Genomic DNA, 26,521 nt, shown 5'->3' on the forward strand with positions numbered 1-26,521 from the left:
AACAAGGTACCATCTCTCCTATAGCCTGGGATCAAGGTGTCCTCTCTCCTATAGCCTGGGAGCCCGGTGCCATCTCTCCTATAGCCTGGGAGCAAGGTGTCCTCTCTCCTATAGCCTGGGAGCGAGGTGCCATCTCTCCTATAACCCGGGAACAAAGTGCCTTCTATTCTATAGCCTGGAAACAAGGTGCCATCTCTCCTATAGCCTGGGAACAAGGTGTCCTCTTTCCTATAGTCTGGAAATAAGGTGTCCTCTCTCCTATAGCCCGGGAACAAGGTGTCCTCTCTCCTATAACCTGGGAGCAAGGTGTCCTGTCTCCTATAACCCGGGAACAAAGTGCCTTCTATTCTATAGCCTGGGAACTAGGTGTCCTCTTTCCTATAGTCCAGGAACTATTTTCCCTCTCTGCGATAGTCTGAGAACAGGTGCTCTCTCAACTACAGCTTGCCAGATTTCTTTACATGGAATTACAAAAAGGCCATCTGATGCTCAACTACATCCTCTGTCTGCCTCTGACAGTGTGTTGAGGCTGGAGAGACAATTTAGTCAATAGAGTGCTTGCCCGGCAAGCATAAAGACCTGAGTTTGGAGCCCTCAGAACCCACATAAAAATATGGGTGTGGCAATGCATAACTGGATCCCAGCAATGGAGAACTAGAGACAGGGCTTGTTGGTCTGCCAGCCTGGGTGGACGAGCAATCAGACTCACGAGGAAGGTGGAAAATGCCTCTGGCTTTCATACTCACATGGAGACATATGAACACAAGCACTAACAACTAACTAACTAACTAACTAACTAACTAACTAACTAACTAACTAACTAACTAGAGCTGGAAATGCACAAATGGCACCTAGGAAAGATGGCTACAAGAACAGGTCTGCTGCTTTGGGGGCCAGCATGTAGATCAGGGAAGGCAGCTGGGGGCGGCCCCTCACTCTGAAGTCCAGGCTGCTGCACAAACATTCTTCAGGCAGAGATGAGGCTCTAGCTGACAGCAGGCACAGCACGCACATGGCACATGGGACGCCTGCGTCGCTCAGAAGGCACAGCACTGGTCTCACGCACTGCTTCCTCAGCCCCATCTTACCTATTGCCATTAAAGATTTGGACTTGTGTTCAAAGAAAAGATTAAGGGTATAATTTTCATGCTTCCAGATGGTATGGAAGTAATCCAATACACAAAGATGTAAGTTTGCCTTACACTACATCTTTGAACTAACACCAAGAGAATAAAGAAACCATTGTGTGTTCCCATGTTTGAAACACCGAGTAAGCAGAATTCCAGCAGTCTCCCCTTATCACAGAAAATGTAACGCCAGGACCTGCAGTGGATGCTTGATGGCCCAGACAGTTCCAAGTCCCATGTGAGCCACAGGTTCCCCATTGCCCCTCAGTGCTGTGGTACACAGCTTGGTTGCATGCTGTTTGCCCTCGCACCCCTTTAGATGGCTTTTCTAGCTTTAGGGCCATAACTATGTAAAATAATATGACTTCAGCCACAGCCTGTGATGCTTTGTGCTAACAAAGATGGCTGTGAAGTGACTTATGATCAAGTCCTGGACAGCACAGAGGCAGGAGATAAAGGAGGATCTGTGTCCTTGTTAGGATGAATGAGACTTCACCACACTGCTCAGCACAGCACGGGATTTGAAACTCAGGATTGCTTATTTCTATACTCTTCTAGTTAACATTTTTGGACCTCAGTTAATTGCACATAACTGAAATTATGAAAAGTGAGTGGAGGGTCAGGAGGACTTCTGAAATAAAGAGAGGAGAAGACATGCTGATGGCCTATCTATGGCTGGGCATTAGCCTGACTGGGTCCCCAGACGTACATGTGCTTCCCAAGTAATTCCCCAATCCTGATACAGGCAGAGTGCTCCAACAGCTGAACATAGGAGAGAAAAATAGTAAACATCAATGGCTTATCCAAACCTCCTGACTGTGACATGTCAGGTCTAAGATATGAACTTCTACATTAAATGGTACACCTGACTATAAAATAACAAGACAAAACATATATTGTACATACTACCAAAGGCCCTGACCTCCAACTTTACATTCATAGCTTCCACTGTACACTCACTTATTTTCAAATTTTATCTGTATGATGGTTAGTGTTTGTATTAGTTAGGGTTCTCTAGAGGACTAGAACTTGTACAATAAACATGTACATACATACATACACAAATGAATATAAACATATATGTATATATGCCATTTGTACATGTATGTATATGTCATGCATACATTATATACACATATAAAGATATTCATTAGAGTTGCTGATAGGCTGTGGTCCAACAATGGCTGCCTATGAGTGGAAGGGCCAAGAATCCTGCACTTGTTCAGTCCATGAGACTGAATGTCTCAGCCGGTCTTCAGTACATGCTCGAATCTCAAAGAAGTTGGCTCTAAGCCAAGTGAAGACTTGTCAGAGCAAGAGTAAGAAGGCAAAGAGAAAATAAGCTTCCTTCTTCCATGACATTTATATAGGCTGCCAGCAGAAGGTGTGACCCAGGTTAAAGGTGGACCTTCCCACTTCAAAACATAAAGATTAGATTGTATCTTCCCATAGCAAAAGATCTGCATTGAAAGTGGATTTTTCACACTTCGAATGATTTAATTAAGTAAAAGAGTCCTGACAGGTGTACACAGCTGCTTGGGTCTTAGTTAGTTCCAGATGTGCTAGTTAGTTCCAGATGTGGCCAAGCTGATGACTAGGAGTAGAGCCATCAAGGTGTGAAGTTTTACATTTACAGACTAGAATCACCCAGAAGATGCTCATCTGGGCGTGTCTCTAGAGAACTCCACCTCAGTCTGAGATGAGAAGAGCTGCCTACTGTTGGTGGGTCCAATCCCTCAGCAGAGGGATCCTTGACAGAGAAGACGGAGGAGGTGAACTGAGCGCTAACAAGCGCTGAGCCACATCCACTGTCTTTACTGCGGGTGCAACGTCTCCAGCTCCTGTCTCGATGGCTTTCCCCACAATGATGGCCTGACTATAACCTTGAACCGTGAGCTGAAATAACCCCTTATGTTGCTTATAATAAGAAAGCATTGTTATCACAGCAGCAGAAAACAATCTGCTGTCTATCTACTCCTAAAGATGTTCAGAAAAACAGAGCAGGAGACAAGACTAAATCAAGAAGAACTTCCCATCACGAATTTAGAATGTCTTGATTTCAGTGAGCAGATGCTTTTCAAAAATTCTATGGTTGCCACAATTTATTATTTCATCATTAGATCAAAGACATAACTAAGCCATACCCAGGGCATGTGCCGTTTATTAAAATTCACCTGGAGTGTGAGATGAAGACCAGACGGTAAGTAACCAGAGCTTCCCTCACAGCCAAGGATCAGAGACCAGCCAACGGCACAACGCCAGGGCCTCCTTCCTCCTGACTCCAATTAGCAGGAGTCCTATCCCAAATTCCTTTCCTCTGATAAAATTCTTAAATCATGCCACAATTTAACTCAGCAGCTTCAATCCTAGCCACAATATCTTTGCACACATACATTTTAAAGGTGAGAAAATAGGAAGAGAAATTATTTACAGTGAATTAGTGTTTCAAAATACTTGAAACGGTGTGAGTTTTCAGACACAACACTGAACTGCACAAGCAAGGGTGGATGGTATTATAGACCACCATAGTAGGCAATAATGGCTTCACATTGATGTTCTAGTATGAAAACAGGAATTAGAATGACAGTGAATTCAGAGGGAGTCCACATAGGTGACTTCTAAGCACTTTAAACCACTCAGCACAGGTAATTCTCAAAATTGCTCTGCACATTAAAATATAGCCCCTACCTGTAAAAAATAAATGGTGCACATCACCAACAGGCATGATTCATCTCTCGGATGTAATAATTTACCTTGCGTAATAATGAATGGGCAAGAGGAGACTGAAGAAGGAAAGATTCATGCTCTCAAAGATAAATAAGTTCTGGGGATGCCTCCTCATTTATAATTTCCCAAGGTAAGAACAGTGCAAGCCCGTCAGCTCTGATAAAGACCAAGCACTAAAACGGGAAGAAAAATCATCCCCAGGGGGAAAGCGTGAAGTCCCGCTGCTGGACTTGTCTGATGTTCAACTTTCTAATCTGTCCAGAGCACATTTTCCCCAGGGCCTTCTAATTTTCCATTAACGTGAAGGGCAAAGCTGGACCCTTTCTCTACCAGGCTGTGGGTCTCAGCCCAGGGTGATGGGACCTGTGCAGACAGACCCTGCCCTGCCTCTTCCTCCCATGCCTCTGCTCCTCACACTTCCCCGTGTCCAGCTTAAGCCTTAGTCTCTTACTGATATATTTTGTGCCCGAACCTGCATTTTGTTGGCTCCAAGGACTTGTGGGTTGGTAATGTTGAGGTCAGAGTGCTCTTAGTGATGCTGTGGTGTCAAACTCCGGTGGCACCTCTCCTCTCTCTACCTATCCCTTTCTGGATGTCTGTGAGCAAGTGCTCTCTCCTCTGTGTTTAGATTTAGCAGTTCTCAGGGCTTCTCTCTCCCTCTGGAAGAGCTCATACACACACACACACACACACACACACACACACACACACACACTTTTAAATACCATGTCCGGGCTTTATGATATAAATAAATGTCTCTCAGTTGGTAGAGTAGATATCTGACATGTAGGAAGCCCTGGGGTTCACCCATAAACCCAACAAGGGGGTGTGTGTGCCTGTAATGCCAGAACTCAGGAGTTGGAACCAGGACAATTCCAGTTCACAGTCATCTTTAGCTACATTGTAGAATCTCAGACATAGCCTCAAAGGCAACCCCTCAAAGGACTAAATATCACCTCCCTGTAGAGAGTTTCTCAGTTCCACGTCTCCACTCCCATCTTGCCTGTAAGTTCCAGGCATCCATACTCACGACCTCATAGCTGATCTTTCTACCTAGACTGTTCCCAAACATTTTGGACTTAACATGTTCCAAAGAAAACTCGGCTCTGCTGCTGTTGTTTTAGTAAACATGCACCCAAGAACTGAAACCGACAGCAAGCATCAGCAACTGACTATACCATATGCCCGGCCTGTGATTATGACCTACAACTCTGAAGTGTTTTTCCTCGTCCAAGTCTTCTGTGATGATTTTCCTGGCTGCCGACACCCTTGCTAGGGCACACTCAGAAGATTCTCAGCTTCTGCCTTTCCTCTTTTTGTCTGTTCTTCACATGTCACAGGTTTGCATAAATTGGATCATACAATGTGGTTTTAATGCACAACTGTAGCCTTTAATTTATGACCTGTTCCTGACAATCTCACTTTGTGTCATCCATCTCAAAGCAGGGCAGCTACCCCAGTTCCCTGCAGACTCTTTCTACCTTAGTTCTTCAGGGTCATGCCCAAGTGCCCAGCCTGTCTTGTGCATGCATGTGTGCATATGTGTGCACACGTGTATTCACATGCCACCATGCCTAACCCTCCCAACCCCACCCCTGCCCTTTGCCTCTGGCCTTGAGAGGCTTCATGCTTGCAAGGCAGGCACTTTATAGACAGCTATCACCCTGGCTCTGCTCATCCATCTCTTCATGTTGCTGGCTGCCTCTCATCCACACTTTGGTACAGATACTTAATCCATCTTCCACGATGACAGTTTTGTCACCCGTTTGACATCACACCAGAACTAACAGAGGGTCTGACATAAAGGAGACACTGGGCAAGCATTTTCTTAGGAATACTTTTCCTTTACCTTGTAGAACTTAGAGACAAGGGGGAAGTACATTTTTTAAAAAAGAGACCCTGTGAAATATGGGATGGTGATCAGAAAAGGGCAAGAGGAAAGGAAAGGCGGCTGTGTTAAGGTCATGTGCAGTGTCAAAGGCTACAGAGGGTAGGATTCATTTTGTATTAGATGTCTAGAATACACAAATCCACAGAAGAAGCAAGAAGACAAGTGGTGGCCATGGAAGACAGAAGACTGGGGATAACTGTAAATGTGCCTAGTGCTTTCTTTGGCGGTGACAGAAATGTTCTGACTGTGGCAGGAGTTGCCCAAACCTATAAACACACTAAAGCCATTGGATTGAATTGCTTGGCTGGGTGAGAGTTTTGTAATAGGCAGCTCTATCAGTTCCATCTAAATAAAGCTGTTAAAAAGAACATACAGGACTAAGGAGGTGGCTCTGTGGGTGAAGTGCTCCCTCTGCATATGCAAGTGCCTAAGTGTGGGTCTCTGGAACACATGTAGAAGCCAGACACATATCTGTGATTCCAGAGCTCTTCTGGCAGGATGGGGGTTGAGGCAGGAGAATCTCTAGAAGTTCAAGGATCAGTTAGCCTGGTATACAAAATGGCAACCAAGAGAGAACTTGACTTAAACAAGGTAGAAGGTGAGAACTGATACCTGGCATTAGCCTTTGACCTCCATATGCCAGCCATGGCAGGTAGACACACACACACACACACACACACACACACACACAAACACAAACACACGCACACAAAAGAAAAAACAAGACAACTAAAGACTGGATGAGTTGAGTTGATATGGGATGCCACCCACATCATATGTGGTGTCTGGTCTTTGCCAGGTCTTCTGACAGAAATCTTGAATACCATTATGTTTGCCCCAAATAAAAGAGAGAGGTTGCTGTGTCAAAACTTGAGAGCACACTCTAGGGACACTAGAATACTTCTCTTGATCTTTCCACGCGCAGAACTTAATACAGAGCTGGCCCACTGAATGATGACCTTGACATCAAGGGCCATCACTTGGAAGCAGATACAACAGCAATTACACCTAATAGGCTTTGGTCAGCTCTGACTATAGCAAAGAATGAGTTCTCGGGACAAAAGGATCAGAGATAGTATGGGTATGAGACTTTGTAGTTCACAAAAGACCCTTCCATCTGCTGTAGGATATGATTATCACATGCAGAAACCAAAGCCCCAGTAGGTTGGCAAGATCCTCTCAGAATTCAAGTGAGTCCTGGCTGTCTGTGGTACCATGAAGCCAAAGGCCGAGATGAGCACAGGGTCCTTTTGCTACCTTACTACCCTGATGGGCAAGCTGAGACCGATTTTGTCAAGAGCAGTCACAAAAATTGATCAGAAAGAAGCCACTCACAGCTAAGGTCTCCCCCAGTGCTTCCGTTCACATACTATTTGACTTTAAATCACTTAGCTCCTCTCTCGCCCATGCTGTCATCTGCAAAATTGGTGTGATAAGCCTGGGTCTGCTTTCTTTACTAGCATGCCAGGAAGATTGAGAGCAGCTCGGCAGGAAGATGAGGAGGTCTGTGTCTCCAGATTATTTGCATGGGCTGCATATCACCCAGCCAGTTCCCAGGCACTCACCCTCCTGAGAACAGCCAGTTCTCTCCAGCCCTCAACACAGCCTGGGGCCGACAGATGGCCAAATGTGTTCATGCCAGGCTTTCACTGGACTGGTGTGACCCCATTCCATGTATGGAACATAGTCCTCAGAACACTCCAGAAGTGATGAAGCAGGGCAGCTGGTTCTTATTGTTGCCCTTCTAGCTCTAATCTAAGACGATAGCACCTCTTTCCTGCTCCCTTGCAATCTCCTTCCCCTCCGCTCCCAGATTGAAGCCTTTATGTCTAAGGTCTCTCCCCAGTGGGCTCCCACCCTGTGCACAGGGTGCTAATAGGAGCAGCTCCTTCAGCTAACCCGCTATGTGGCCCTTTCACGTGCCTCAATGCCTTCTCTGCCATCCAGGGAACCCCGAACCCCAAAGAGGACAAATGCCCTGGGACACACATCATAGGGTTCTTCTTGAACTCTGAGTGAAGCTGGTAGAACTTGGAGTACTGGTATCCAAAGTTTCTGTCCAAAGACCCTGGGCTAAGATCAGATGAGACTTCTCTCTATGATGTAGGATCCTCAAAGATTAAGTACAGACTGAATCTCAGGTTTGGCTCTCTTGGATATGCATAGGAAATGCACAGTAACCAGAAGCTGTGGTGAAGGGTCAACCTTGATCTGGGTTCAGCTGAGACAGCTGACAAATCCTTCCCCCATCACTTCCTCTAGCTATCTTCCCTCTGCCAGGGTGGAAGCCCACATACCACCTGGGGAACTTGGCCCTTCAAGGGTTAACTTCTCACTGGTGACATAAGCATGATTAGATATTAGAAGGAAGGAAGAGCCAGGGGGCAGGTAGCATGGCACTGATGTTCCAAATGAGACACAGATAAAGTCATGTGCAGAGGTACCTGCATGTGAGCCCCATAATCACCATTCTTCCCTAATGACCCAGCCAATATAAAGACTGGATTGGGCTTCCCAAGGACATAGTGTCTGGGGGAAAAAAAGGAGAGGGGACAGAGGTCCCAATACTCTACATTATAAGGCACTACAAACCTAGGATTAAAAATTGATCATGCAAAAATTACCTACAAACAAGTATTTCCAAATGAGATAGTAAAGAGCTGACTGGATGCTTGTGTGAATTGTGTGTGGTGGCTTGGATGAGAATTCCTTTCCCAAAGGAATGTTTGAATGTTTGGTCCTCAGTTAGTGGAACTGTTTGGAAAGGATTAGGTCTGACTTTGCTGAAGTAGGTGTGGCCTATTTGAAGGTATAGTACTGTGTGGGCTTTGAGATTTCAAAAGCCCATGCCAGGCAGTTTCTCTCTCTACTTGCTGCCCGTGGACTGGGATGTAAAGCTCTCAGATACTGCTCCAGCACCATGTCTGCCTGCTTCCTGCCATGATAATCATGGACTACCCTCTAAAACTGTAAGCAATACCCCAATTAAATGTTTCCTTTTACAAGAGTTTCCTTTATCATTGTGTATCTTCACAATAGTAGGACAGCAAGTAAGACACATTGTGTAGTCACCACGAGTAAGTAGTGTAACACTGTAATAATACAGTAATCCAGTTCACTTTATAGACTGGACAAGGATTGTATACCTTCTGTTGTATTACTGCCATCTTTCCAGCCCAAATCCCAAGAGGCTGGCAGAATAACATGACCATATATCTGTTTAATATATACTATTTACCCCCACTTTATCAAGAAGAATTAATTGATTTGCCCAGTGTCATGTAGCAAGTATCAGGGCTGAGGCTGAAACTCTAGTGCTCTGTGTCCTGGACTGCAGTAGGTTCTTTACTTCTGGTGAAAAAAATGCTACCAACAAACACTTAAAGAGGAGAGGGTTTGTTTTGGCTCCCTGTTCACGTTATAGTCTTTCATGGTGCAGAAATCACAGTTGCAAGAGCTTGGGGGAGCTGGTTAGACCACATCAACAACCAAGAAGCAGAGAAATGTGAATGCACACTTAGCTCATATCTGCTATTTTATGTGGATCAGAAAGTCCCACCCAAGGAGCTATCTTTCCCATAATTAAGGTATTTCTTCCCATAGCAACATAAGATAATACCCCAATAGGCTTGCCCATGGGTCCATCTCCAAGGAGATTCTAGATTCTGTTAGCTTGACAATGAACACTAGCTGCCACACATCTGTGGTGGTTTAAATACACTTGCCCCATGGCAAGTGGCACTATTAGGAGATGTGGCCTTGTTGGAGGAAGTGTGCCCCTGTGAGGCAGGCTTTGAGGGTTCCTAGTAGTCAAGATGTGCCCAGTGCAGTAGAAGAGAGAGCCTCCTCCTGGCTGCCTGGGGAAAATAGTCTCCTTCTGGCTGCCTTTGGATCAAGATGTAGAACTCTCCTCAGCTCCTCCAGCACCGTGTCTGCCTGCAAGCTTCCATGCTTTCCGCCATGATATAATAGGCTACACCTCTGAAGCTATAAGCCAGCTCCAATTAAATGTTGTCCTTATAAGAGTTGCCATAGCCATGTTTCTTCATAGCAATGAAACCCTAACTAAGACAGAACTTGCCATCTGTGACTGTTTATTAACTCAAAAAATACTTGTTTCTGAAATGAACATTTACTGCTTAGAATGACCAGTCACTATGGTAAGTTGTTGAGTCTTCAAAGGCAAAGGAAACCTTTTTCTTGCCTCAAAGGATTAGAGTCCACATAAATAACCAATGATATGTAAGGATTATACACAAGATAAGACAGCCATAAAGAAGCATTATTTCCTAGGATATACTATTATATGCATTTAAAAGGGCCTCTTGCTTATGATTGTCGGCATGTCAAAACATAATGCAGACACAAATTTAAGAGCTCAAAAAGAGAAAGGTGTGATTCAACTAATACATTCCAGGCTTGGCAACTGGAATTTATTGCTCATTAAAACTGTATTTTAATTATCCTAGTTTTAATTAAAGTATTATGTGGAGTTGGTGAAATGCAATTACGTGCAAGTGACTTAAGATGTATAATAGGCTAATATTTGTAAAGAAATGCATTATTGTCAGTAGATCTGCTCCGGTAAAATGAAGTGGCATTTTATTCCAAATGAAAAATCGCTACATAGAATATTAAACTCTTGTCATTAAAGTTAAACACTACATTGCCAACTCAAATGGAACCAAGCCATTGACAAGCACCCCTCCCCGTGCTGGTTGGTTTGTACAAGGATGGCTGCCCGAACGGGGTCTACCACAACAGCTGAGCAGAAGCTGCACCACAAGGAGTCACTAGCACCCTCCATTATTCCCTATGCACCTTGGGATGAGACTGACCTCACTGGAGAATGTGCCCACTTCAAGGCAGAACCCATAATCTTATCCAACAGTGTCTATAAGGCAACCCTCTGCCACAATGACTGGTAGTCTGTAAGAGAACAAGAATCCTCGGGGCCATCTCAGCCTCCTCTCACCACACAGCAGGGGCTATCTCAGTCACCTCTGACTACACAGCAGGGTTCTAAAGCACAGACCTCAAGAGGCAGGATGGGTGAGAGAAAAACGCCCACATCTTTCCAGGGCTTTGGGCCCCACACATGTTCTTCCCTCCATCTCTCTCCAGCTGATAATTTTTACTAGTATTGATAATTTTTACTGCTTTAGAGAGGGTCTCTAGCATTCCTCATCTTAAAGAAAACCTCCTGGTCTGGGGAGATGGCTCAGTGGGTAAGACCACATGCATAGGGCTCTGAGTTCTAATTCCTGGCACCTATGAAAAACTCAGGCGTGACTGCACACAAGCCCAGAACTAGAGAGCTTGGAAACAGGAGGATGGCTAGCCTAGTGGTGGTGGTGGGGAAGCAAGAAACACAGCAGAGAGTGACAAAGCAGGACATGTAGCAGACATGAATGTATGTCTCTGCATACATCACAGCACACATATATCATACTACATCAAAACAAAATGGCCAAGTCCCCTGTCTTGGTTGTGCCCACTGTGGATACCTGTTGCTCTCTGAAGCATTCATAATAAACGTTCCCAAAGTCGTCTCAACTTGCCATCCTCACTCTATTTTACATAAATACATTAAAATCATTACCCATTTTCTACCTTAGAAACAATATTAAAGGCAAGACAGACATTCCTGATGGAGTATTTCCTTCGAGTTCAGTATTCAGCCTCACACTTGGTCTTAAGTCTCTGGACAACGTCATGTCTTGAAGACTTCCCATGCCCCTTACCTGTGAAGGCTGCTTGGAACTCCACAGAGCTATGGCATCACAGAGTTCCTTGGCCCCCGGAAGCATCCGCCCTTGTCTCCTCTGTTACTGCTGCTGGTTGGCTTCTCATAGTGGCTCTGTTTCAAGGTGGCTGTTTGTAAGACCTCTGCTCCACAGCCCTGCAGCTAGCCCAGAGTGCCCAGGCTTGCTCACAGCTCTCCCAGTGTGCCCAGGCTTGCTCACAGATACCCCAGTGTGCCCAGGCTTGCTCACAGCTCTCCCAGTGTGCCCAGGCTTGCTCACAGCTCTCCCAGTGTGCCCAGGCTTGCTCACAGCTCTCCCAGTATGCCCAGGCTTGCTCACAGCTCTCCCAGTGTGCCCAGGCTTGCTCACAGCTACCCCAGTGTGCCCAGGCTTGCTCACAGCTACCCCAGTGTGCCCAGGCTTGCTCACAGCTCTCCCAGTGTGCCCAGGCTTGCTCACAGCTCTCCCAGTGTGCCCAGGCTTGCTCACAGCTACCCCAGTGTGCCCAGGCTTGCTCACAGCTCTCCCAGTGTTCCCAGGCTTGCTCACAGCTCTCCCAGTGTGCCCAGGCTTGCTCACAGCTCTCCCAGTGTGCCCAGGCTTGCTCACAGCTACCCCAGTGTGCCCAGGCTTGCTTGTTCCTGCCCCTCTCGAAGCTTATTTGACTTTCTCACTCTGAAGGGCATTGTTTCAGGAACAACTACAGTAGGGATCTCTCCCAATGCCACCCCCACTCTCTCTGTTCCCTCTGGAATTTCCTACGCATGAACCGAGCACCCCACTCTATCTCATACAATCTCCCTTACCGTTTCCATAGTTGTATCTTTGTGCTTAATCTGAGAGTTTGCCTCAGATCTACCAGAACAATCTCTCTGTTTAGCTGCACAGAGGCTACTTTTTCACTCCTTCAGTTGACTTTTAAAATAAATGAAAACATTTTACACTGCAAGGAGTTTGGCTTTTTTTTTTTTAATTCACACATGAAGGGATGTTCAACATCACTCACCACCGAGGGAGATGAAAATTAAAAGCTCAATGAGGAGAGAAAAAACGCCAATGAGATATCATCAGACATATATCAGGATGGACAAAGTACACCTAAAATGGAGGCAACATTGTAAGCCAGAGCAAAAGCAGAGGAAGTAACTGCACGTTCTGTTGGTGTCAGAGTGGAAGCAGGGTAGGTAACTGTGCACATACCATTGGTGTCAGTAAGAAATAGAACAGTTGCCGGGCGGTGGTGGCGCATGCCTTTAATCCCAGCACTTGGGAGGCAGAGGCAGGCAGATTTCTGAGTTCGAGGCCAGCCTGGTCTACAGAGTGAGTTCCAAGACAGCCAGGGCTACACAGGGAAACCCTGTCTCGGAACCCCCCCCCCCCGCCCCCCCTCCCAAAAAATGGAATGGTCAGTGTGGAAGAGAGACTGTTGTCACCTTAACAATAAAACCAAAATCGGAACTCGCAACTAGAGCCTGGGTGTCTGTCACAGAAAAAGTGAGTCTCCCATTCACAGAAAAACTCATGGGAAAGTGTTCACAGTGGCCATATTCATAATGGCCCCAATCTGGATATACCCCAGATATCTATCAACAGAGTAGCAACCGTACAGAAGCTGGTGCATTCACATAACACTCACACACTACAATGGCAACCCAACCATTCACACCGTGACAATACCACTGAGCAGAAAATCTTAGCACCTATGGGAAAAAGCTGGTCAAGGCCACAGGAACAACTGTAACCTCGGTGCAGGTGGGGTGGAGGCAGGATTGCTGTGGCTTTGCTAGCTGTTAACCTAGCTCCATGCTCAGTGGGAGATCCTAGGAATAAGAGAATAAGACAGAGAGTGACAGGGCAGAGACACAGCATCCTCCATAGTGGCTGCTACCCATGTATCCTCACACATGTGCATATACATCAGATACGCATATACCATCTAAAGGCACACGCACAAACTAGGTAAAATACTAAATTTCATGTTATACAGATGTTGCCACATTCTTTTTTCAAAACAAAGGAGTGCCCCTCGTATAAGGGCTTTCTAATGTATACATAATAAAATTATTATTTATTTCCAAATTCTGGGGGCTACAGGATCTCCATGGGGGTTTCCTCTCTACCTCTGCTTGTTCTTTCCTCACAACTGATCTTAGCATGACACTTTAGCAAACACATTAAGCTCCTCCCTGCACCTGAGCTCTGCCTAAAACATACATCCTTTGGGTCTGTGCATGACTGGTGCTCATCAGCCGCAGACATCACCCCAAGTGGCCAGCACAGTACAGAGTGGGGGATCCTGCAATCCAACCGTACCAGCTCTGCCTGGACGTTGGCCTCTGCCCGCCTTCCTTCTCACCAGTAAATTTGGGATAATCGCAGTCTGCACTCACTGGCCGCTGTGAAGATTAAGTGACTCATTATAAATAAAACACTTAAAACACTGCCTGGCAACTCCAAAATTGCTAATTATTATTATTATTAAATGTCATATTGAGACTATCATAGAAATTAGGTTGAATGAGTGAAGTCAGACACAAAGGATTTCATATTCAATGATTCCATTTATATGAAAGTCTAGAATAAGGAACAATCAGCAATCTATGGTAATTAGATTAGTTGGGAAGGGGAGCTAGAGGAGAAAGCTCTCTCCACTGGAATGGGGGTGAGGGGGTAGAGGAGACTAAAAATCAGCGGGCACAGTTGCAAAAGTTCACCCACCCGTGGGCTGAAAATCTGTGTACTTTATATTAGACAATTTTTTATTAGCCAAAGTGGCTGACATTTGTGTGTGTGTGTGTGTGTGTGTGTGTGTGTGCACTTTGATGTACATTCACGCATGTGTGGTATGTGTGGACTGACAAAGAATGTTTGGGGTCGATCCTCCACCTTGCTCTTTGAGTCCGGGACTCTCAGTGGCTTGGAGTTCTCTAAGCAGCTTAGGCTGACCAGCCAGTGACCTCTAGGAAACTTCCAGTCTCTACCTTCACAGCACAGGGACTACAAGCGTCTTTTTATTTTATGTCTTTAAAGTGTATTCTGGGTACTGAACCCTGGTCCTCATGCTTGCAAAGCAAGCACATGATCAGCTGAGGGAATCTCCCCAAACATTAATAGTCAATCCCAAGGAGCCCTAGCCCTGGACCAGAACTCTGCCGTCCCTCCTCGGTCACGTCCTCTTAGCATCTCTTCCTACATCCTGCTCCCACAGGAGAGCACGGCCTCACCAGTGGCAGCACTTTTGACACCTTGCTTTCCTCCTGGTGCTGACCAACCAGCCTTAGGCAGGTATTCAGGATCTAAGGGCTCTGGGAAGGGAAGGAAAGGGTTAAGAGGAAGAGGGGGAAGAGGAGGAGAGAGGCAGAGGAGGCTGTGGGCGTGGCCATCAGCCAGTCTTCCCATCAACACTGCCAAATGTAAGCAGAGCAAATGGAGTTACAAACACATCCCTTGCACTTTCCTAAGTTTCACAAACAAGAACCAAATGGGGTCAAAGGAAGAAAAGTAACTTGCCCAAGATGGGAACCTGGGCTGGAGCCCCCATATTCTATCCAGCTTGACTCATGCTAAGTAAGTATACTTCACAAGTATAGATATGTTCTATAAACAGTCACAAAATGCCCGTAAAACATAATATAAAAAATTTTAAAGCACATTATTTTGAAAGCTCGGTTAACTATAAAAATATTATTACAACCAGATCTACTTCACGCGAGCACTGAGTTGTGGCTCCCAACCCAAGTGCTAATTTCAACAGATCTTTCTTGGAGCAGCGGAAATGAAATGGTAATAAGTTAATGGAGGCCTGACTATTTAAGCGTGGACAATTATGAGCCAGGCTGTTTGTATGTCACCTGGGATGCTGTTTATTGCCCATACTTCACAGTCCGGACTGTTACTGGGAAGCCGTCTATCACAAAGCTGGCAGGAGCTTTGAAATATTCAATCTATAAACTCCACATTTCCAGGAAAACATGTGTGAGGATGCCCGTGCTCACACATTCCTGTCAGGTAGACTACAGGATGCAATTTGAGCACAGAAACCCTCAATTAAGCAAAAGAATGGCACTGTACACACCAAGTTTTTGCATCCTAATCTGATAAGTGCCGGCGTGAATTACCTCCTGGGGGTAGGAGAATCTGCACAGCATCCAGATTCACATTTCAAAGCTGGAGAAATAAAAGGAGGGGAAGAAAATAGATCTAAGCCAGGATAACACGGAGGACTTTCTGTTTTCGACTTAGACTACATTAATAAGACAAAGCTGTCTTCAACTCTGACATGAGACGACAGCAAATTAACTGTTTGGATCCAGTAAATCAAAAGAATAAACTTGCCTGCTTTTTTAATATCTTCTCAGATACATAAAACCCATAATCATCTATTCAAATTTCCCAGTATAACTTATCCTCACGCTTTTAGAACATCATCTGCCTTTCTGAGATGGTTCTCTGTGTCAACAGTCATTTGCTGCTGTGCAGTGTGCTGCTTTTATTCCGTTCCCCTCCCTCTGGGAAAGTATAGAGGCCACCTGACACTCTTGACAACCGTCCATCCATTCAGCCCTCCAGGACCGAGCCTTACATATCAGGCCTTACGGTTATGGAGAGACGTATGCTTTCGGTAATCATCACCCTGGGAGAAGGCCAGTTGTGATTAGAAAATACCCCAGGCAGAAAGGAACTACAGACTGGAAGGCTTAACAGAAGACAGAATTACTGGGGTGCTAATCTTAGTGTCTCCTCTTCTTTTTAGTGGGTCGCTGTGGTTCAAAACATGGTTTCTCTCTGTAGCTGCCATCTCCCAATACACACACACACACACTACACATATACTTACCTCCATCTCCCCACTCACACACATACATACTCACATACCCCAACACCTCCCACACTCACTCATACACATACACACAAACTTTCACACATACACATTCAGATACATGCACACACACACACTCTCATATACCCACAATCACACACACACACAAACACACACACACACACAAATATATCTATGAACAAACTCACACTGCCCCCCCATACACACTCACTCACATACACTCACGATACACAAAGCACACATCCAGACCTGCTTCTCCTAGAATTAGCTTTTTCTGCTTGCTTCGGGAGGCAGTAACACCGTCCTACCAGAACTGCCTAGGCTTTTCTTCACGTCCTAAATCCCACATCCAATCCAAAAGGAAATCCTGCTGAGTCTATCCTTTCCTGATATTTGACACACTTCCCTCCCTCTACCCAAACCCACACAAGCCCGTGTTATTTCACACTGAAAGCTGGGCTTCTAAATAAATGAGCAAAACCACCTGAAGCCGTGGGAGAAATGATCAAAAGCACGAGGCAAGCTCATCAAGTAACGGAACAGAAGACTCAGCTTGACTGTGAGGTGAGTGTGGGCTCTGGAGTCAGAACCCAGGCCTACTGCTTCGGCCTGTCAGCTGCATGCCCTGGGGTGAGTTAGTACCTCTAAACTTCAGTTCTGATAGCTGTAAGTGGAGCTAATTATAAGTGCCCCAGAAGGCAATTCTGAGGATTACAGAAGATATGTTTCAAGTAGGTCCTCAATAAATAATAGCTGCTAGGATTATTAATAGGCTATTTAACTAATTCTTCAAGTTTGGAAACATTAGAGTTACTGTATCTTTTTAAAAGAAAAAAAAATCCGCTTCACTATAAGCCCAAAGGTCAACTTTTAAAGGTCATAAGATAGTTATAAAGAGAGGGAGGCGGCTAGGGTGGCCCCCACAGAAAGGGTCTCCAGGGACCTCACATGCCAAGGCTGAAAGCCACTGCAAGTTCTTGACTTGTTCTCAGTTTAATGGTGCACTTTGGGTTGAAATCTCCAGATCTTAGACACAGCCCTGGAGCAGATGCCCCCTGAGCTCCCCGTGTGCAGCCACCTGGGTCAGAAGTGGAAGTTTCTTAGGAGCAGTATATCTCGGAACGGTGTATAAACTGTTGGGGAACAGCACGCACGCACTGATTTATGACACCTCACACAGCAGGCACTCAGGAAATGTGGGGCGGTGATGAGGTGGAACATACAAAACTAAAGGACCTTGTAGGAGTGTAAATATTCATAATCAGCCCCGTACGCCACCACGCTGCCAAGGCCAGGGGTTTATCAATAGTTTTATGCTTATAAACTGACTATTTGTTTGATGGGACACTGTGTTAGGACTTTAATCACACCATCATTTTATCAGCTCATTAGGAATTCAATAGTCTTTAGCAAGAGTCTGCGAATGAAAAAGAAGCCATGAAATTATGAGTTATTTCAATGTAAAAATCAAGTTATTTCAATGGATGCCCTGACGTACTTTGAAGGAAGGTTGTCTATTGAGTAAATCTGGTTCATATGGTTGATGTATGAAGCAACATGTATGTGTCTATTTGCTACAAAGTGAATGGAAATGCCCCCGACACCATGAGCTCCCAGCCCCTGGTATTCTGAGCTCCACGCCTGAGAAGAAGCCTACTTTCCGAATCGCACTGCTCTCAGCACCCCAGCCTTCCTCCCACCTTCCCCTGCTCCTGCTGTGTTCCTCCCGTGCTCCACGCTGGTCCTCCCAGAACATTTATACCACACTGTATCTCAGCTGCTTTCTGCCTAGCAGAATGGTCTCCCACAGCGATGAGATATCGATCCTTCCTCTTTGTTTCACCCAGTCCCAAGAGATGTCTGTTATGATTGGAATCAATACAAAGGTGAATATCCAAGGAACTTCAGATACAGAAAAAAGGCTTAGCAGCCATGCCGTTGAAAGGAATTGGTTTTTTTTTCTTTTTTACAAGAATTCTGAGGTATGCTTGTTGCATATATTTCTAATTTTCTCCTACTTGCCATTTAGTAAGCAGGCCCATATAGGGTTCGAATGTCAAGCTGGGTCTATAGTGGGCTTATAGACCATGGTGCTCTGCTAAGGGGGAAAGTGGGTCTATAGACCAGAGTTAACTTCCACAGTTGCATCTGAGACCCGCCTGGCAAACATCTCACACACATCCTTTCTAAACCAAACCTAGAACCTTCCCCTCATGCATTCTTATCTGAGAGCAAGCACGTGGCAGCATGAGTCTTTGACTTTTACCTCAAGCACAGAGCATTCCACGATTCCTTTTGAAAATTTTTATTTTTGAAGTTTTTGTTGTTGCACCATTATTTTCCAATTCTATTGCAAGGTGCCTGCTTAAGTAATACATAGCAAGGACTAGGAAGTCAGCTCAGTAAGCAAGGTAACTGACTACTCCCACGTGTGAGAACCTGAGCCGGGATGCCTCGAACCAATGCCAAGCTGGGCGCAGATGCATGTACTTACAGCCCCAGAGTCTTCCTGAGATAGGAGATGGAGAGAGCTCATGGGCTAGCCTGCTGTACATGGTGGCAAAAAGACTCTGTCTCAAACAAGGTGGATGGAGAAGATGACCAAGATTTTCCTCTGCCCTGTGACACACTCCCTCAGGATAAAGAAAATCTATTAATCCAATGCTCTTTGGAATCACTAACAGCTCCAAATGGAGAAAACTTGCCTGACATTCAACACGTGTCTTGAATGTGGGGCATGCAGGAAGACCTTAAGATAGGCCTTAACCGCGCGATTAGCAATAGATGAGCGAGCCCCTAATTGGACAAACGGAAATAAAACTGTCATGGAAGAATGAAAGGATAAGGAGAAATAAGCAGTAATTGGCACTTTATCGGCACAGTAACCAGTATGGATGTGAGGCTCAAGGGAAGGCGGAGGGGGACCCCACAGCTGTGTAAGTAAACACAAGCCTGGGTAAATGAGGCGACACACAGTTGGGGGTGACAGCAGTGAGGCATAGTATTCAAAACCAGAGAGAATGGGCTTCAGGGTAGAGAGGAGACCTTAGGTTCAGGACGGACAGCAAGCAGAAAGCAACCGCACAAGGCTCCTTGCTTAAATGGCTTAAAAATAGTCAAGCCAGCCCTCAAAGCAGCTGCCTCCTAGGGAAGCGTCCAGCCGCAGGTCACTTAGCCACCCTTTCCCTGACCGGTACAGGCAGGTGCAGTGAGTTACATCTGCTTCCACGAGCGACTTACATTCTGCTGCTTGGAATAATCTTGTGTCCTTCTCTAAACCACGTCACTTGCGGTCTGGGGCAGCTGACGATAGGCAGTAAGTTTAGAAGTGCTGCGTGCCCTTGAGAAACTGTTTTCCTCTGGTCTGTATCCATGAAGTTCCCCATATCTGCAGAGAAAAATTAGACTTTTAAGTTCTGGAGCACGCTATTTTTTGAGGGGGAGTAGGGGTCAGAGAGGGAAATAGCTATATTTTACAGTGAAGTCCGTGCCACCACCACACTTAATAAGGTGACAAGCAAGAGAGAACGGCAGTGCTGACAAGTGCAGATGCCACCGTGAGTGAGAGAGAGGAGCATTGACGGAGCCGTGGGCCTCTAAAGCAGCCACGGGGCTCTCATCAGCGAGGCCACCAGCCTTTGTCACACTGCAGTAATATAATGGCTGCTCACAGTTGACTGTAACATAGGAGAAAACTTTCTGGAAGGCATCTCTATCTCCACGAAGCAGATTTTACAGAGCTGCAGTGCAATGTCCCTGGACACCCTGCAGGTACCCCTCCCCTCCTTGGTCTCCTTGTCTACCTCCTCATCGCGGGGACGCTGTCTCCACTCACAAGCCTTTGGAAACCAATGTGTTCCAACCCTTAGGGAGTTCACAGAGAATTCTCTTGCCCACCCCACACTGATGATATAACATGGGGCAGTTATTGTTCTACTGATTAAATCATCTAAAAAAAAATGGAGGGCCTAGCCATCAGACTGTAGATTAGAAAGGCTCTCCTTTAAACTGGGAACCTGAAATATCAAAACAATTTCTATCTTGTGATTGGATACAATCCATGTATACAGATATTTCCATACCATACTTTTTGTGTAGTAATGTGTGTGTGTGTGTGTGTGTTCCCATGTATATGCAAGTATGTATGTGTGGGGGGTGAGCACACATGAGTGTGTATGTATGTCCATATGGAGGCCTGAGGATGATCGTCTATCTTCTTGATCAGTCTCCATGTGTTGCTTGAGATATTGTCCATCACTGAACTGGAGGTTGATAATTGGCTATATGGACTGGCTGGCAAGCCCCAGGGATCTTCCTATAACCACCTACCCAGTGCAGTGCTTGGCTCTGGCTTTATATGTGGGTGCTGGGATCCAAACTTGGTTCCTTGTAGATGTAGAACAATTACTTTAATGACTGAGTAATCCCTTAGCTACCGTATATTCGTCTGTCTGTCTGTCCATCTATCCATCCTTCCATCCATTCATCCATCCATCCATCCATCCATCCTTCCATCCATCCATGTTTCCTTCCTTCCTTCTTTCCTGTTCTTTTTCTTTTTTTCTTGGAGGCGGAATCTCACTATGTAGCTCTGGCTGGCCTAGAAACCACTATGTAAATTGGAACTCACAGAGATCTGTCTTTTGAGTAATGAGATTAAAGGAGTGTGCCACCCATACCTGACCATAGTATATTATTAAATACATCTCATGTTCAGATTTCTCTATGACAGAATGCTATCCTCTGTAGTGTTATCATTAAGAGCTATTTTCTATGTGACAGGACACACTGTGAAGGCGCAGATGGAAGAGCTATGTAACATGATGGAAAACACCCTTGCCTGTGTGAATGTAAAGGAAGACGACATACAACGTCAGAATGAGAGACAAAGCGTGGGACCAAGAGCTTGGGCAACTGCGCGAAGCCCGAACTTCATAAATACAATGTAGTGTGCTATAATCAATCCCAGGCTCTTAACTTACTCAAATATGGTTTGGGTATTGATCTACATTCTATTTATTATGTTTTCAATTTTTATATTGAATAAACTGTTCTGAATTATTCTGTAGATAAATTTGGCAGTGGCTTCATCTTCAACAAACCAGAAAGACTGATGCCTCCCTTGAGGCTTAAATAATAACTAAACACATATAATATGGGGACCTTCCTCGGTTATATAAGTGAATTATGATAGGTGAGTTAGATAGGTTCATGTTACTATGTGCTAACATAAAACTATGGATCATAACTGTGGCCAAAATTAGAAACAGCAATCTTGGAACCATCGGAATAGAAGAGACACACTACAGTGTATCAATATAATGTAAAATTTCAATGCATCCTATAATATAAAATTTCAGGATGTTCTTTTGCTTCTTCTTAAACACGACATTTTGGTAGCATTTGCAACTACACTGGACAGATCCTCTTCTTCAAAGACTTCCTATCATAGGGAGAGAGCAATGTACACCAGCCAGGTCTCCTGCCCCTAAAGATTTCAAGTCTCTGGCTTTATATGTGGGTGCTGAAATCCAAACTTGGTTCCTTGTGGTTGTAGAACAAGTACTTTAACGACTGAGTAATCCCTTAGCTACCGTATATTCATCTATCCGTCCATCCATCCGCCCATCTATCTATCCATCCATTTATCTGTCCTTCCTTCCTTCCTTCCTTCCTTCCTTCCTTCCTTCCTTCCTTCCTTCTTTTCTGTTCCTTTTCTTTTTTTTCTTGGAGGTCTCTGCCCTTCGATGGTGCCCTTATTTTAAAACTTGTGTTCCCTAAAATGGATCTTCTAGATAAAGAGTAGATCACTACAGCATTGATAGCAGCATGACTATCAAATCTACTGAGTGGCAAAATGACTGCACAACAGGTCATGGGGAAGAAGTAAGGGAATCTGACTTCAGTTGGGTTCAGCTTTTCATTCTAAACATATTTTAATCCATTTACCTACAAGCCAATGGAAGCTGGTTTATACAGAGCACCTTTCTTACTCCTCCTCCTTCCCCTAGGGGCTTGGCAAATCCAGAATATTTTCAGTCAGAAAACAAAGCAATTCCTCACCTGGTCCCCAAGTTTGGTTTTACATTTTAAAAATTCTACCTACCTACCTATCTATCTATCTATCTATCTATCTATCTATCTATCTATCATATACTTATCTATCTATCTAGATATAAATTGATCTATCTATCCATCTACCCATCCATCTACCCATCTATCCATCTGTGTGTTTATGTGTGTGTTTGTGAGCATGTACCACAAGATGTATGTAATCATGGTCATGTGAAGGTCAGAGGTCAACTTGAAGGAATTTGTTTCTCATTTTGTCATGTGGATCCTGCAGACGGACTTCAAAAGGTTATCAGGTTTAGTGGCAAGGGACTTTGCCAGTCCTATTTCTAATTTTAGCCATAATCCTATATTATTGATTATCTTCATTCACTCATTCATTCATTCACTCATCCATTCATTAACAGTGTCTCATTGGTTGCTCTATCTGGCATTAAACTCACTATGTAGTCAAGAATCATCTTGAACTTCTGATCTTCCTGCCTCTACCACCCAGTTTGGTGCTATGGTTAGAACATGGGACATTATCCAAGTTAGGCATGCATTCTACCAATTGAATTAACACCCCCAGCCTGTATCACACTTCTGTTTTACAGGACACAAGGACAAGTACCAATTGCTGGCATAGAGAGCTCCTCCCCACAGCTGCTGCAACTCTATTTCTCACTTAAGGCCCTTGCTCGCCCCGCATACGTACATGCTACTTGAATTTCTGATTTTCTCTGCAAGAGAGCTCCCATCCTGTTCCGCACCACGCAGCGGTAAAACCCGGCATCCAGCTTCTGCAAAGAGGGGATGATATACCTGCAAAATGCCAAAAAGAAGTGTCAGTGGTAAGCCTGGCCAGAGTAACCATGAGATGCTCAAGTAGTCTGTGCCTTCCCCTACTGGAGAACATACCCAAGCCTTTCCCTAAGGAGACTTCACCCACATGGAGATCCAGTGAGGATGCATATTTTTACACGGAGTCAGACCTCAATCTGTGTCCTGTGTCAGCACAGGGCTGTGTATGAAGTAGGTTTTACTGTGTTGTAGGGGTTGGAATATGCAATGTCCCCATTGGCTCACTTGTTTGAACACAGTCTCCAGTAGGTGGTGCTAGTTCAGAGGGTTGAACAACCTTTAGAGGATGCAAATTCACCAAAGAAAGCCAAATAGCAGCCCTAATGCCCTAATGGTTATCACATTTATCTCCTCATGTACTCGTGTGATGGTCTGAATAGGAATGGCCCCCATAAATTCATGTCTTTGAATGCTTGGCCCATAGGGGATGGCACTATTGGGGGATGGGGGTCTTCTTGAAGTAAGTATGGCCTTGTTGAGGAAGTATGTCACCATCAGGGTATGCTTTGGGTTCTCCTATGTTTAAGTAAGCTATGTCCAGAGATAGTCTTTCCATGCTGCCTGTGATCAAGATGTGGTGGATCAGCTCCTCCAGCACCACGTTTGCCTGCATGCTGCCATGCTTCCCACCATGATGATGATTTACTGAACCTCTGAAACTGTAAGCCAGTCCCAATTAAATGATTTTCTTTATTTAAGAAAAAGAAAGAAAGAAAGCCAATCACTGGGGAGTCAGGCCCTGAGGTTTTACAGCAGGCCTTCCTTGAGATTTACTCTGCTTTTGGACTGCCAATGCAACGTGACCAGCTGCCTCAGGCTCCTGGCGCCATGCCTTCTCTGCCATATCAGACTGTATCCCTCAGAACTGTGAGCCAAAAGAAGCTGCCCCTCTCTTGGCAGTTTTGTTGTCAGGTACCTGAGAATGCTAAGTAGCCTGTGGCCACAGCTATTAAAAAAGACTTGCCAACGTAAGAACATCACTTATTCTCATGCTGGGAAATCTCAGAGTTTGAAAATATAAATTCTGGAACTATGACTCCTTCACATAAAGCCTATGCCACTCTGTACCAAAGACCACTGCCACCTTCAGGATGAGCTCTGGTTGTCCTTGGCAAAGCAGGCTCAGGACTAGGACAGTCCTATCTCCACCCCAGTGCTAATGTCCCTTAGTATAATGAATACTCCTCTACTTCTCCTTCTTCTTGTGCCTGACACTGAGACTAACTTTGTGATAGACAAAGTCTCGGATGTAATTACTGATCTTGAGTAATGATGACTGACTCTAGTCTCCACTCCTGGGACTGTAATAATCCCTCACACCCCATCCCTCCCTAAACGCCTTATTAGCTCTTTGCAGGTCAGGAAGAGACACAGTTTCTATGACAGTCCTTCTGTGAGCATGACAGCAGTTTTGTAAGTCAAAATGTTTGAAACCTATAAGCAAGTTGGGATGTACTTAATGACCACTGTCAAGAATCCAACATCTCCTGGGCCCAGACCTGAGCCGGATCATAGACAATGTTCACAAATAAAGAATAAACTTTATGCAAATCATTTGTCTGATAAAGAGTTAATATGAAAAATATATAAGGAACTCCCTAAAACTGAGAAGGCAGAAATCTGAAGAAGGAAAATGGCCAAGGGGTTGTGAGAAGGTACTCAGTACATCCATCTCTGGAAAATGCAAGCCCCAACCAAACTAAGACAGCACCATCAACCCAGCACATAAGAAACCTAAGAATAAGGAACAAACCATGCTGAGGAGGGAGAGAAGGGAATGGCTTTGTCCAGTGCTGTTAGGCATGTAAACGGAGACATTACTACAAAATAGAGTGTTCTTTGCAAAATTAAAACTGGAATTATTATAAACTCTGCTTCTCTGAAAGGGAACTGAGATGGTTAGTATGTGCTGGGTGGAGGGAGTGGCACTATTAGGAGGTGTGGCCTTCCTAGAGTAGGTGTGGCCTCACTGGATTAGGTGTATCACTGTGGGTGTGGGCTTTAATACCCTCATCCTAGCTGCCTGGAAGACAGTCTTCTCCTAGCGGCCTTCACATGAAGGCATAGAACTTTCAACTCCTCCTGCACCATGTCTCCTGGACATTGCCATGCTCCCACCTTGATGATAACGGACTGAACCTCTGAACCTGTAAGCCAGTCCTAATTAAATGTTGTTCTTTATAAGAGCTGCCTTGGTCATGGCATCTGTTCACAGCAGTAAAACCCCAAGACAGGACCTGCAATTAAGGACAGGAAGATACTGAAGTCCACATTCACTGATGCTCTATTCCATGCAAGCCCTAGAAAAACCCTAAGAATCTGTCAACCCTGGAATGGATGAAACATAGTATCTGCACAATAGAAAACACGATATAGCCTGAAACCAAGGAAGCCAGGTTTCCCCCAAGAACATGAACAGACCTGGCAGATACTATGCTCACTGAAGGAAGCCAGTCAAAGGAGAAACAGTATGCAATGGTGACAGCAGAGTGGGAAGAGTGGGAGAGGAGGCCACGCCGAGGAAAACCAACTTTAGTTATATAAAAGTGAAAAGTCATGCAAGGCATAGAGCACACAACTGGTTATATGGTATTGTGTATTCAAGGTTGACCAAGAGGCCATCTAAGTGTTCTTTTAAAATGCTTTAAATTACATGTACCATCAACATGGGTGGGCATGATGTGTGGAGGGTATGCCTGCCACAGTGCACATGTGCAGGTCAAAGGGCAACTCTGTGGAATCTATTCTTTCCTTCTACGTTTCCATGGGCTTTAGTGATTGATTTCAGGCCAAAAATCTCATGTGTCAAGAGCCTTTACCTACTGAGCCATCTTGCCAGCCCTATATGTTCTTCTTACGTAAAAATACTGCTGAAGGGATGGGGTTGCAAGGGATGAAGAGGCAGTGTGGCAGGGGTGTGAAGGCATGTACAAATCCCTAACTCACTGGGTTCTGTGCAATACACAAAACAAAGACAGTGTATTATATGCATACTGTATCATATTAAAATACATCACGTGGGCTGAGGAGATGGCTTAGCATTACAAATATGAAGAGCTGAGTTCACATCCCCAGAGCCTACCAATAAGGTTGTGCATGGTTGCACATACCTATAACACTAGTGCTGAGTATGCTGTGTATGCAGGAGGACCTGTGGTCACATCCAAGAACTCTCCAAGAAGACCATGGATAACTGCATACACCGATAACTCCAGGGTTGATAAGGGCAGAGGCAAGAAGATTTCTAAGGTTTTCAAGCCACAAACTTTGACCC

General features: G+C 44.9%; 1 protein-coding gene across 1 annotated transcript in view; it reads right to left on the minus strand.

Moving 5' to 3' along the window:
* The window catches only part of Sdk1 (sidekick cell adhesion molecule 1), a 1,012,579-nt gene that overhangs the window by 604,151 nt on the left and 381,907 nt on the right, over positions 1–26,521 (minus strand). The window contains exons 3-4 of the mRNA XM_052168081.1: positions 23,102–23,208; positions 19,573–19,720 (exon numbers count right to left, since the gene is read on the minus strand). Coding sequence (XP_052024041.1) covers positions 19,573–19,720; positions 23,102–23,208 — 255 coding nt within the window. The remainder of the gene's footprint in view (positions 1–19,572; positions 19,721–23,101; positions 23,209–26,521) is intronic.

The sequence above is a fragment of the Apodemus sylvaticus genome, chromosome 22, assembly GCF_947179515.1.
Source record: "Apodemus sylvaticus chromosome 22, mApoSyl1.1, whole genome shotgun sequence".
Classification (NCBI taxonomy): domain Eukaryota; kingdom Metazoa; phylum Chordata; class Mammalia; order Rodentia; family Muridae; genus Apodemus; species Apodemus sylvaticus.